This window comes from Hyperolius riggenbachi, chromosome 3, assembly GCF_040937935.1.
Source record: "Hyperolius riggenbachi isolate aHypRig1 chromosome 3, aHypRig1.pri, whole genome shotgun sequence".
In the NCBI taxonomy this organism is placed as follows: domain Eukaryota; kingdom Metazoa; phylum Chordata; class Amphibia; order Anura; family Hyperoliidae; genus Hyperolius; species Hyperolius riggenbachi.
This window is the reverse complement of record NC_090648.1, coordinates 194,986,168-195,000,398: the sequence shown is the minus strand read 5'-3', so window position 1 is coordinate 195,000,398 and position 14,231 is coordinate 194,986,168. Positions and strand designations below refer to the sequence as shown.

Below are 14,231 nucleotides of genomic sequence, written 5' to 3'. Positions count from 1 at the left end.
TGTTTTTTTTTCTTTTTTTTTACCCCTTGGGTACCTGTTTTAAGATAAATTTCACATCAGTAATCCTGCATGTGTAACATTTCTTGAAGTTCTTCTAAGCTGTGGCAATTAAATAGATTGTTTAAAAAGACTAATAAACAGATTCAGCGCAAACAGAGGCAGTTTAAAAAAATGCACATCTAAAGGGAAGTTGGGGATGCCTCTTTTATTGTAAGGCTGTCTCTGCAAGGAGAAAATGTATCAACTCAGGCAGCTTCTCATGTTAACGCTAGCCTACCACCAGCCTAGTTCGGGAAATCCCCGACCTTTTATCGCAACTGTAAACTTGTTTTTATGAATTGGCACACAAAAGTCTAAAATACTGATGTGGTATTTTCCCTCCAATATTTTTTTTTTTTTTTTTTTTTTTTTTTTTTTTTACCACAAAGCCTTTTATGAATAGAGCTCAATGTGGCACCACTGTCCTGATCTGTAGTGCTGCTTTTCTGCTGTTACAGGTGATGCCACGGCTACTGCAAACATGGCCTCAGGCTAGGAGCACACTATGCTGTGCAGAAAACCATGCGTTTTCTGCATTGTGCGGTTTACATTTTTTTTCGGTGCATCTATGTGTGAGATTGCATTTTGCGTTTTTGGTGTGTTTGCGGTTTTTCAATATTTTTCCTTTTTCAATGGAGTAAAATACAGTATCATGTTTATTTTATAAAAAAAAAACACAGTAAAATGCACATCCTCTGCATCTCTATTGGAATATATGTTATGTGCGTTTTACATGCGTTTTAGAGAAATATGGAAAACAAGTTTGCTTCTTAAAACAGAAAGTATTTTAGGTTGAAGTGAGCTCAGATAAGTCTCCCAGTGCATCACTGCTGAAATATGCAAGTTATCCATTGCTGGGTACTATGTAACTCTGGGTGTTTCAGGTCCTACCCGATAGAGCCACATTAATCCATGCCATGCACTGATGAGGCTCAACCAATCTGAAACAGTCTTTATGCATATCGTATTAGTGTGGCTCTGTAATATTAACAAGCTGACACATCATTGCATGCCAGCGGATCTGTAGGTGTGTTTAGCTTACAGGGACAATAATGGGTGATTTGCATATTTCAGCAGTGATGCACTGGGAGACATCTCGGCGCTCACTCCAACCTTAATTATTGCATATACTTTGTTTTAAGAAGCAAACTTTTGTTTTCTATAGCATTTTAGTAAGAGGGCTGTTTGGTGCATTGTGGCTCCTTACGCACTCCTAAGACTTCTGGGTCACCGTGAGCTGTGCCTCCCCGACACAGTGGGGTTGAGAAAAGAAGTGCGGAACTGGGGAGTGGGGGTAGTCATGAGCTTGAGAAGCATGGAGTTGCTGGTAGTTAAGAGCTCAAATTTCTGCATAATGGTACTTTTAATGAGAAATGTAAAATTTCAATGCTAAATCGTAAAGTGAAATTTAAAGAGACTCCGTAACAAAAATTTCATCCGGTTTTCTTCCATCCTACAAGTTCCAAAATCTATTCTAATGTGCTCTGGCTTACTGCAGCACATTCTACTATCACCATCTCTGTAATAAATCAACTTATGTTTCTCTCGTCAGACTTGTCAGCCTGTGTCTGGAAGGCTGCCAAGTTCTTCAGTGTTGTGGTTCTGTGATGCATCTCCCCCCTCCAGGCCCCTCTCTGCACACTGCTGTGTGTTATTTAGATTAGTGCAGCTTCTCTCTGCTCTATTATCTTTTACAAGCTGGATAAATCCTCCTCTGAGCTAGCTGGGCTTTCACATACTGAGGAATTACATACAGGCAGAGCTGTCTGCACTCTGCAGGAAGAAACAGCCTGACACTTCAGTGGGAGATAGCTGCAGAGGGAAAGAAACACACAAATGATCTCTTGAGATTAAAAAGGAAGGGTGTATACAGCCTTCTTGTGTATGGATGTATTTTCTATGTGTGGACATACTGTACATCAACCTACTTCCTGTTTTGGTGGCCATTTTGTTTGTTTATAAACAAACTTTTTAAAACTGTTTTTAACCACTTTTAATGCGGCGAGGAGCGGCGAAATTGTGACAGAGGGTAATAGGAGATGTCCCCTAACGCACTGGTATGTTTACTTTTGTGCGATTTTAACAATACAGATTCTCTTTAAAACTATTACACAATTTATCCAGCACACAATCGTAATAAGGATGTGTAATAATGACTTGTAAATTCGCAAACCTATATTGGGTTTTTTTCGTGAACGTGAGAAAATGTATGTACAGGGATTGGACAAAATAATGGAAAAGCCTTGAAAATCAACAAAATATATTTTGATATGGTGTAGGTCCACCTGTTGCAACAATTGCAGCCTCAATCCTCCGGGGTATTGATTCATACAAATTGTGAATTGTTTCCGAAGGAATTTTAGCCCATTCTTCAGTTAAAACACCCTCCAGTTTTTTTTAGAGAAGATGGCGGCGGATATCGACTTCTTACTTGAACCTCTAATAACGACCATAAATGCTCAATAATGTTGAGGCCTGGGGATTGTGGTGGCCAGATGAGATGCTCAACTTCATTACAATGTTCCTCGTGCCATTCTTTAACAATTCTAGCTATATGGATTGGGGCAAATTTCATCTTGAAAGATGGCATTCCCCCCCGGAAACAGTTCTTAAACCATAGGATGAACTTGGTCGCCCAAAATTCCTAAATAGTCTCGGCTGTTAATTCTTCCATGGAGGGAAATTATTGGCCCGGCGGATTTCCAAGAAATGGCACCCCAGATCATCACAGAACCCCCGCCATGTTTTACGGTTGGGAAAAGGCAGTCTGGATGAAATGCTTCTTTCAGCTGTCTCCATATGTATACTCTGCCTGAGGTCGGAAATAAGGTAAACGATGATTTGTCAGAGAAAATCACATTTTTCCACTGCTTGAGGGACCAATTCTAGTGGTTTCTACACTACTCTAAACGCTTTGAAACATTTGTCTTTGAGAGCAGAGGTTTTCTAATTGCAGTTCTTCCGTGGAATGCAGATTTGTGCAGCTCCTGACGAACAGTTTTTGTGGAAACTGGGTTCTGTAGGTGTTCATTCAGCTCTGCAGCGATTTTAGGAGCTGTGGTCATGCGAGCTTTTCTAACAATTTGATTTAGAGTTCGACGGTTTCTCTCAGACAACTTCGACTTTCGGCCACAACTGTGCTTTGCTGAGGATGTTTTTCAGTGTTCTCCCTAGGCTCTTTTAGCCGGGTGCTCCACCCGGCTAGTTTTAGTGAGCACCCGGCTGTCATTGGCTCACCTCCTCCTATACTATAAGCAGAGTTGTGCACAGAAACACCAGCCCTGCATTCTCTCATCTTGGTGTGGTCCTACCTTCTAGATGTCCCTTGCGGGAAATATACAGATCGAGATGTATACTTATATAGTCAGATTTTATTTGGGGCACAGACAACGCGTTTCACGGTCAAAACCGCTTCCTCCGAGCGCTCGGACTCCAGGCAATTCTGGAATATATGCACTTCAATTGACCTGAGCAAGCGGTTTTGACCGTGAAACACGTTGTCTGTGCCCCAAATAAAATCTGACTATATACTGTAAGTATACGTCTCGATCTGTATATTTCCCGCAAGGGACATCTAGAAGGTAGGACTACACCATTTTTTCTACCTAATGCTGTACCTACCATATAGAACTATTTAGATTATAATTTTCTTACCGGGCACCTCCTACTGTACCCAAAAAAACAGTCAATACCCCTTGAATTTAGGGGTAGATCAACGTTAGAAAATCTCTGACGGATCTGCCTTTTTAGGAGCAGCGACCAAAAAGGAATAAAAGGCCGAGAGGGGACGGTATTTCCCCACCTGCGAAAATGAGTGGTTGCCTCTATCAGCAACCTACTCTTGTGAGTATAATACCTACTGTTTTTATGAAATTTCTTCCGTACATAATAACGTACTGCACAAATTGGGCTCCCGGATCTCCTGTGTTTTTGTCTTCTACTACCTCTACATTCTCTCATCTTGCCCTACCCGGCTACTTTTTCATACCACCCGGCTGGAAAAAAATTCTGGGGAGAACACTGTTTTTGCTTCTCTTTCAAAGGCAGTCATTACTTTTGAGACAGTTCCTCTTGAAATGCCAAACATTTGGGCAGTTTCTGTTACAGTAGAGCCTGCCATACGAGCACCAACAATTTGGCCTCTTTGAAAGTCTGAGACATCTGCCATTTTTATAAATTATAACCAACTTTTGGTTTAAATATCTGTAAAAAAAAACTATTTTCATTAAAGGCTAAGTTCACAGTGGGACGTTAAAGTCGCACGTTAAAACAGCATTTAACGCAGAATAACTCACTGCAATGAAAAATAAATGCCCCATTCACAGTGCACACGTTGCGTTGGTGTCTAACGCTGCACGTTAAGTAAAAGTACTGCATGCAGTGCGTTATACACGTTATTAGCTGCGTTGGACTGTTTGCACACGCTCAGTAATGACTTGGATGCATACTTTTCATTGCCTGTATTTTTTACTGTATCTGCTGTATGTGACGGTAACGCTGCGTTGCCACTTTTTGGGCGCGTTGCGTTGTAAGCTTGCGGTGCGACTTTAACGTGGCATCAAAACGCAACGTCCCACTGTGAATCTAGCCTAAACTTATCAAATAACAAAAATAATAAACAAAAAAAATTTAACATATGTCAAGTTTTGATTGCTTAACCTCCCTGGCGGTAAGCCCGAGCTGAGCTCGGGCTATGCCGCGCAGGGGGAGATCTCAGCCCCTGGTGGGGCGATTTCTGTGCTGTAAATTGCTGTGCGCGCAGCCAGCACTTTGCTAGCCGCGCGCACAGCTTGATCGCCGCCGCTCTGCGGCGATCGGCCGCACACAGCGGCTGAAGAGGGCCCCCCCGCCAGAGCCCTGCGCTGCCCGGATCAATGAGTTCCGGGCAGCGCTATGGGCTGGATCGGGTGTGCCTGACGTCAGGACGTCGGCTGACGTCCATGACGTCATCCCGATCGTCGCCATGGCGACAGGAGTAGCCAAACAGGGGAACGCGTTATATACGCGTTCCCCTGTTTGCTATAGATGCCGGCGACGATCGGACTAGAGGGCCACATGCGCCCTCTAGTGGTGTTTCATGTAGCTACCACTCTGGTAGCTTTACATGAAACAAAATTTTTTTTTTTTTTTAAAAAAAGGATTTTTTTAATTAGGAAAAAAAAAATTAACCGCCAAGGAGGTTAAAACATGTTCAAAGATTATGGTGCCAAAATATTAGGTGTTTCCATTATTTTGTCCAATCCCTGTACTTAGTACGAAAATGCCCATATTCAATCATCCTATCAGATATGTGGCAGGCTTGCCATGAAAGTAGTCCAGCAAGTTCAGCAAAAATACATAGGTGGATACCGTGCGCCAGGAAGTAAAAAAACAAATCACTCTGCAAAAGCGCATAGAAAAGCACTTTACAAAAAATTGCAACGCGCAGGTAAGCCCCGGGAGGCGCTATAAATCACGCACAAAATCGCAAACCGCTGGCATCAGCAATTGAGATTTTAGATGTGAACAAGGCCTAACTGTACTCCTTGGTAAAGTGCATAATGTGGGAAACAGCTTTTGGAAGGGGCTAGCTGAGTTGCCTCTTCCATATTTGTATCCTGAAATCAATAATAAAAAAAAAAATACTCTATGAAATGTGGCTGCTGCAGAAATGTATATGCTCTTATTGATTTAAATGTTGCTGGATTCTGAGTTTCCTAACATGGTTTTAAAAAGGAAAGGTACAACTTTGTTACCATATCATTCAAAATTAATGGCACAGGATATATTGTATTGTTTACTAACTTTGGGGAGAAGTGCTCTTTTTGCTATTGTTAATATATTTCAATGTGAAACTATTTGACAAATTCATCTTTTCTGATTGTCATTGTTTGTGCTGTGTGTGTGTAAGACCAAGGCACACCGTGGTGCTCTTTACATTTTACAGCTTCAAGTTCCCCAGTGTCTACACTCCTCTTACTACCTAGTAGTAATATGTACGCATCTTAAACAGTTCAAGTATTTTTATTGGCAGATCCATATTTCACCAAGCATCTCATGTCCATGATAGGGAATAGTAACCTCTGTTGCACATTATGTGGGGCAAGAGGTGAAAAATTCAGATATTTGGTGGTATATTTCTGAATGTAATTGATAAAAGTGTTTAGAAGAAAATGTAAATAACGTAATCAAGCTTAATTTTCCTATTTATAATGTAAAATTAAATGAGAATGATGATTGCTTGGTATCTTTGTTTTCATTTTTCTTTTGTCCTTTTTATTTTTTTAAAGTCTTCATGTATTTTTTTTTTTTTTATTTAGGTTTCAAAGAGCGGGATGACTTACAGTCAGAGGGAGAAGATGATAGCTGAAGCACGGCGTAAAGAATTTATTCGGGAAGACCAGATCAAACAATTAAACCAGGAACAACAGCAGGAAGCATCCCTGAAGAGTGAGGAGCGTGTGGAGAAAAAACGCTACCTAAGAAGACTGCAAGATGAAGAACATGAGAGACGGATGGAGGATGCCATTCAACAAGTAAGCGTTCCTCTGGCCTTGCTATGAATGAACAAGTACTAACCGTAGTAGAGAACGTCCTATCAAAATTATTCTGAGTACTTTATTGCTTTCCTAGCGGTTAAAAAGCATTTTATGGACAAGGGCCTATATGCAATTGAATTTCTCTCCTGAGTTTTCTCCTAGGTGATATTTTGAAATAGAATGACTTTTAAGCCACCAGAAAGCAAGAAAATACTCAAAATAGTATTGATAGTACTTTTTCACCTACTTTTTGGCACTTTTTCAATTGCAGAGTTCTGAAAAACTATTTTATAAAGAAAATGAAGAATTCTCTCCTTGGAGAAAAATTCAATTGCATATTGGCCAAGGTGTGAAAATATCAACTTAGAGAAACAGTGAATTGCATATGGGCCAAAGGGTCTAACTCAAATCAATTTTTCTGCTAAGTTTTTCTTTTAGGAGATAAATTGTCACCTTCTGTTCAAATTAACTTTTCAGCACTTTGCAACTATAAAAAGTACCAAAAAAGTAGGTTAGAAAGTACTGTCAAAATTATTTTGACTATTTTCTTGCTTGCTGGTGGCTTAAAATGCATATTGTTGATAAAGTGTAAAAATATAAACTAGCGCCTCAATTACCAGAGCTTTATCAAACGTTTGATAATTTTCCTCATGGGTAAAATCTAATTTTGAATTCACTAAGGTGTTATAGATTTATCTAATGATTTTTTTTTCTTTTTTTTAAACTCAGCGCACGTATAATCTCAACCAGACCCGGGACAAGGTCCTCCAGCACCCAAGGCTGAGACACCAAAGTGCGCCCCTCCATCCCTCCCACCCCAGCCGTCACACACTGATTGCTATTAGACTAAGAGGGCCACAGGGCCCACAACCTCTCCAACACCTTAATATCTAGTTATCTGGCTTGCAGTCACTGCTATGTATCCCCTTTTCTTATTTATTTCTGCTTCATACACAATTAGGAATGACAGCTGAATGAATTGTGCGTCCCCTCCTACACTGCGCCCTGAGGCTGGAGCCTCTCCAGCCTCTGCCTCGGCCCGGCCCTGATCTCAACTATTCGCGTAACAGCTTATTTGCCGCACACTTGAGCTGAGAGGTGCTTTCATCATAGTTTGTAAAGCAGTATACCTTTTTCTAAAGTTAAAGTGAACCTAAAGTCACCCCCAAAAAATGAGAACTCACCTGGGGCTTCCCTCAGCCCCCTGCAGACGATCGGTGCCCTCACAGCTCCGCTCCGATGTCCCAGGACCCGCCGGCGAGCACTTCCGGTTTTGCCGCCGACGGGCATGGGAACGCGAGTGATTGTTCGCGTTCCCAGCCTGTATATCGCCCCCTATGCTGCTATTGCGGCCTCCTGGCCGCAGTAGCAGCATAGGGGGCGATATACAGGCTGGGAACGCGAACAATCACTCGCGTTCCCATGCCTGTCGGCCGGTGACGGCGGGTCCTGGGACATCGGAGCGGAGCTGCGAGGGCACCGATCGTCTGCAGGGGGCTGAGGGAAGCCCCGGTTGAGTTCATCTCATTTTTTGGGGGTGACTTTAGGTTCACTTTAATCTTTCTTTATACCTTTTTATAGTGCAGTGGAAAGAACACCTCCCCATCCCTTCACTAGTATATCCAGCTCCATTCCTCCATCTAACATACTCCTCACTCCTACACATTCCCACACACATCTACTGCATTCATCACATCATAACCGTCTCCACTATTGTACAACATATCCATCTCTACTCTCTCATCTAACATCCTTTGCATTTGTATCTTCAACTCCCACTCACATCTACCACATTCATTACTCATTCCCTGTCTTTTACGTGCCCCCGCCCCCCCATCTCTACCAAGGGTATACCTCAGATCACTATGATCAATTAATTAAACCCTGATCCTCTAAGTGGACTCCTCCAAATTTTCAACCAGATGGTTCCACAAGTTTTCCCCACAATCATACAATGTGTTTATCTTGTTAATCCATTCAATCAATGTTGATGGAGTAGAGCCTTTCCAGCCCAAAGCTATCATAGATTTGGCTACAACTGTTCCAATTTCTTTTATAAGACAGCAACCTATGCCGTCATATCTATCAGCAAAACTGAGGATAGCTTCTGATGCTGTTAGCTTAAAACAACCTTTCAACAAGGTACTTGAAAAATCTATTATTTCCTGCCAAAAAGGTTTAATAACAGGGCAGGACCACCACATGTGCGTAGCTTTATCTAATGTTTTATCAATGAAATGATCAATAAATCTATAACACCTTAGTGAATTCAAAATTAGATTTTACCCATGAGGAAAATTATCAAACGTTTGATAAAGTGTTTGATAAAGCTCTGTGAATTGAGGCCTTGGAGAAAACTTAGGAGAACAAGTCAATTGAATAAGGGCCTTAGTGCCTAATCTGGCAAAGCTTCTCAAAGGCTGGAGAACACAACTGATCTGTCAAACGTGTGCGTGTGTGTGTGTGTGTGCGTGCGTGCGTGCGTGCGTGCGTGTGTGTGTGTGTGTGTGTGTGTGATCAGCTTCACTCTTTATGGTTCTGTATGACTCTGCTGAGGGTTACAAACTTTTTTTTTTTCCCGCCATTAGCATACAATTGTTAATAAATGCAGGCCAGGTCAGCAGGATTACCTTGATTCTCCAGCCTTGGAAACACTTAGCAAACCAATTCTAAAATGCATGTATTAGAAAAACTATATGGGGTTATGTATGTGCTCCCACCATTTAAAATTTAAAATCATTCTAAAAGTACTCTGTGGTTATGCTTGCCCCCCCACCCTCACCCTCCCACCATTGAACCCCCCCCACCACCTTCACCACCATTGAGGGAGGCTACACACACCCTTTGTTTTTGTTTTTTAATCCTCTGCATTTGTGTGGATGTTGGAGGCATTGGGGTTTTCTCATAAACATTTGCTGTTTTGGTTTCTGAAATCCAATAACTTCATAATTGTTTTCTGTTTAACTTCAGGCAGAGGAAAGCAAAAGGCTGAAAGAGTTACAGCTGGAACAAGAAGAAAGAATGGCAATGGAGCTGGCTAGAATAAAGCATGAAAAGCTGAAAGATGAGAAGATGAGGCAACAGATACGAGAGAACAGGTTGTTTATTGAATAAACCTCCCAAAGGTCCACTTCCTACTTAAGAAAAACAGACTGCTTATTCATTATTGTTTGCTTTATTTAAGTAAAAACTCTACTCATTGCTATGTGGAAGGGTTTTTTTTGAATCCAGATTCATTCAAAAAACATTGAAGCAAACAAATATCTGTTGAAAACGATGGCCAATTCAGTTTTCGGTTTGAAATATTGATCAATAACCAGTAAGGAAAACCTTCTCTTTTAATCGATCAGGAACAGTGTGGGATAGATGGCCAAACAGCTTCGTATTGCATAAGCACAAAGCTAGCATCTCTGTGTTCTGATCTTCTTCTTTTTTTTTAGATTACTACTGAAATTTGATGAAAATGGTACAACGCAGTAATTCATTCAATTCCCCCCCCCCCCCCCCCCCCCAACCTAAAGGGAACCTGGCATGAAAGGGATTTGGAGGCTGACATATTTATTTCCTTTAAGTAATACCAGTTGCCTGGCTATCCTGCTGATCCTGTCTCTGATACTTTTAGCCATAGACCCTGAACAAGCACGCAGATCAGGTGCTCTGACTGAAGTCAGACAGGATTAGCTGCATGCTTGTTTCAGGTTTGTGATTCAGCCACTACTGCAGCCAAATATATTAGCAAGACAGCCAGGCAACTGATATTGTATAAAAGTAAATAAGTATGGCAGCCGCCATATCCCTCTCAGTTCAGGAGTAATTTAACTTGATTGGGAGTATTGATTGTTTTACTGGAGTGCACTACTCCATTTCGATCTGATTGCAACACAAATATCAATGTTACCAGTTGGCTTAATGCAGCTATGCTGCGCTTTTCTTGTGTTACTGGCATCCAGTGAAAAATTGGAATTGCAATTTGTAGAGTAAAAGAAGCCTGATGCTAACAAATCTTTTGTAGAAAAAAAAAACACACGCAAGGTGAGATATCGTCAAGTTTGTTTTAATACCAATTATTTTGAACATTGCCCATTTCTTCTTTTTGCAATAAATATATTAACATTACCTGGCTGATTATCTCCTGTAGTTTAATTTCCTGGTTAGACAACAGTGCAGTTTTGCTGCACACAAAGTGCACCAGACTCCACTTCCTATCCCATCACTGCCTCAAATAAGGTAGTTGGGAGAATACAGCAATCATGCTTTTTTGGCACCACAGATCACCTGAGCCCACCACTCCTGAAACATTAACTCTTTGTTGGGGGTGCTGCAGCTAAGCAAAGTCTGGTGATAAGGATAGTTGCAGTGCTGACCTCAAAGAGCCTCTCACAAGCAGAGGGGAGGATGTGTGGGAAGTCACTGTGTGCTCAGCAGTGAGAACTATTCACTAGTAAAGGATTGTCTGCTCTACTTGCAGCTGCCAATTTTGTGAAGAAATCCTTAGTCACATATCTATTTTGTTTTAAATAATGTCTTTGTAAAGGGAGAACTGAGATGGTGAGCTATGGCTTTCAATTTATTTGCTAGAATATAGCTGCAGGGAAGTGAGAGTACTTTATGGTTCAAAACATGGCTGGATATGGAGCCTTCTGAATTTCAAATTAAAGATATACTGTACTGTATTCAGAAGACTGTAATTGCAAGAATTGTGCTTTTGTAATCCAAATTTGTTTGCATTAAGGTGTTCTTGACCTCTTCTCATTTGGGTTTTTGTTTAAATATTGGCTAAAGGAAACCTGGAAGAGACACTAGTTAGAGTCCAACTGTCATTTCTACAAAATAATAGGTACACCTGAATGCTTGACCATGGACACTCAGTTCTGGTAATTACGTTTTTTATAGAGATAATACTGAGTGTGTCTTTTGGGTCTCACACAGGATTGCCAATGATTGTAACAACTTGAAATTTCTTGTTTCACACACGATTCTGTAATTGGGTGGAAACAATATGCACTAATAATTTGCCTTGAAGAAAAAGTTTTGGTCTAAATATATAGTACAATACTTGATTGTCTGTCTTTTTTTCCAGCTTGGAACTCAGGGAATTAGAACAAAAACTGAAGTCTGCCTATCTAAACCGAGAGAGGGCTGCTCAAATAGCAGAGAAGGATCTTCTCAGTTATGAGAAGATGGTAAGGTGTTTTGTATCTTCTGTAAATTCATCTTCTATTGCACAGAATGTTAGTTTCCAACTGGGACAGGATTTGGGATGATCAAAAAGAAGCAAATATTTGAGTTTATGCTATTTTTTTTATGCAAATATTTACAGCTGGAAAATGGACCAATCACTTTAAACCTAGGTTTAAAATGATTGGTCCATTTTCAAACTGCATAAATTTGCATACACTCAAAAATATTTGCATCTCATTGATTATCCCTAAAGACTCTTTCTTTGCTACTAATGTTCTATTAATTATCCGTACTACACATACAATTAATTATATCATTAGGGGTTTTTTCGCTTCAGTGTCACTTTAAAGAGGAACTGTCGCGAAAATCTTAAAATTGAAAACACATACAGATAAGCAGTACATTTCTTCCTGAATAATATGAGCCATAAAATACTACTTTCCTATGTTGCTGTCACTTACAGTAGGTTGTAGAAATCTGACATTACCGACAGATTATGGGCTAGTCCATCTCTCCATAGGGGATTCTCAGCATGGCCTTTATTCTTTATAAAGATATTCCCTGAAAAATCTTTATACAAAGATGCTGGCCAGCCTCTCTGCTTACTGCACACAATTTTGGCAGTTGGTCGGAACTGCCATTCACTAAGTAAAAATAAAGAAAACCCTGAGAACCCCCCTATGAGAAGATTAGCTTGTCCAAAATCTGTTGGTAATGTGAGATTTCTACTACCTACTGTAAGTGACAGCAACATAGGAGAAAAGTAATTTATGGCTCTTTTTACTCTGGAAAAAAATGTACTTCTTATATGTATGTGTTTTTAAATTTTAAGATTTTCACAGCAGTTCCTCTTTAAATAAAATCTGCCAAAGCATTTACATTTTAATAAAATGTTACTAGCCAGACTCGGCTATTTGACTAGTGAATTTCTATTTTCTTGCTTCTTTTAGTTCTGACACCCAGGGGCGTCGCTAGCGTCACATGTCCGTGGCCCGTGCCACGGATATGGCTTTGGGGTGCCCCTAATTACGTCTCTGGCGGTGCCCAACGAGAGTGCCCCGAATATTTTACTCAGCGCGGCTGCCGTTTGTGCGATACGGCGGCCGCCATGTTGTGGGCGGCACTCGCCGCTTGTAAACATCAGCTGCCCTGGTCCATCCGCCCCCTGCCCAATCAGGAGCACCAGGCAGGGGGCGTGAGATTGATTTGCAAAGGCAGGGGGCTGGAAAGAGCGTGAGTAGCTCCACCCCCTGCACGTATAGAGAAGACCAGATGCCATTTGCCCGCCTGGTGCCCTCTGCCGCTGACCCTCCGCATGGCAGACTGGCAGTGCAATTCAGCCTGCAGCTGCGCTGGGCTCCGTCCCCCCACAGGCCCAGCCACAGCCACAGATGGACCTGCCTCACATCTTGGGTGCCAACGCGCCGGAATGGAATCAGAGGCTCTACCGGGACTTGAGAGGCACAACAAGAAGCAATTGAGAGAGCCTCTGCTGCGGAGCTTCAAACTTCGGGGGAGAACAGTCACAGCCAGCCAGGAGGTCAGAACACAGGCAGGATGCAGCCGCAGCAGCTAGTGTTAACCCTGTGTGTGCCACACTGCAGTGCAGAGACTCCAGACCGGGAGGAGGTAGTATGTCCATGCCCCATTCTCTGTTCCCCATGGTGAGTGTGTGTTTGTGTAATGTTGTATGTGTGTGTCTTTCTTATTTTGTGTCTGTCTGCCTCATTTTGTGTGTGTGTATCTGTTCCCCATTGTGTGTGTGTCTGTGCCCCATTGTATGTGCCTGTGCCCCAACCTCTGTGCCCCATTGTGTGTGCCTGTGCCCCATTGTGTGTATCTGTGCCCCATTGTATGTGCCTGTGCCCCAACCTCTGTGCCCCATTGTGTGTGCCTGTGCCCCATTGTGTGTATCTGTGCCTCAACCTCTGTGCCCCATTGTGTATATCTGTGCCCCAAGCTCTGTGCCTCATCCTCTATGCCCCAGTGTGTGTATATGTGCCCCAAGCTCTGTGCCTCATTCTCTATGCCCCAGTGTGTGTATCTGTGCCCCAACCTCTGTGCCCCATTGCGTGTGTCTGTGCCCCATCTACTATGCCCCATTACAGTATAAGTTACTCTATGCCTGTATTGATAGTAAACTAGCTGCAGGATGTGCTGAGCCCTTCTACCCCAGTATGTACACTATAAGCTGTGACTCTGTGCCAGTATTGATAGTAAACTAGCTGCAGTGTGTGCTGATCTCTGCTACCCCCAGCACGTACATTATAAGCTGTTACTCTGAGCCTGTACTGATAGTAAACTAGCTGCAGCGTGTGCTGATCTCTGCCACCTCCAATATGTAGAGTATAAGCTGTTACTCTGTGCCTGAATTGATAGTAAACTAGCTGTAGTGTGTGCTGATCTCTGCTACCTCCAGTATGTACATTATAAGCTGTGACTCTGTCCCTGTACTGATAGTAAGCTAGCTGCAGTGTTTGCTGATCTCCACCT

The 14,231-nt window shown here is 42.0% G+C and overlaps 1 protein-coding gene across 1 annotated transcript in view; it reads left to right on the top strand.

Annotated features, from left to right (window-relative positions):
• Positions 1 to 14,231, top strand: part of MNS1 (meiosis specific nuclear structural 1) — a 42,542-nt gene that overhangs the window by 5,178 nt on the left and 23,133 nt on the right. The window contains exons 2-4 of the mRNA XM_068275501.1: positions 6,339 to 6,554; positions 9,528 to 9,655; positions 11,638 to 11,740. Coding sequence (XP_068131602.1) covers positions 6,339 to 6,554; positions 9,528 to 9,655; positions 11,638 to 11,740 — 447 coding nt within the window. The remainder of the gene's footprint in view (positions 1 to 6,338; positions 6,555 to 9,527; positions 9,656 to 11,637; positions 11,741 to 14,231) is intronic.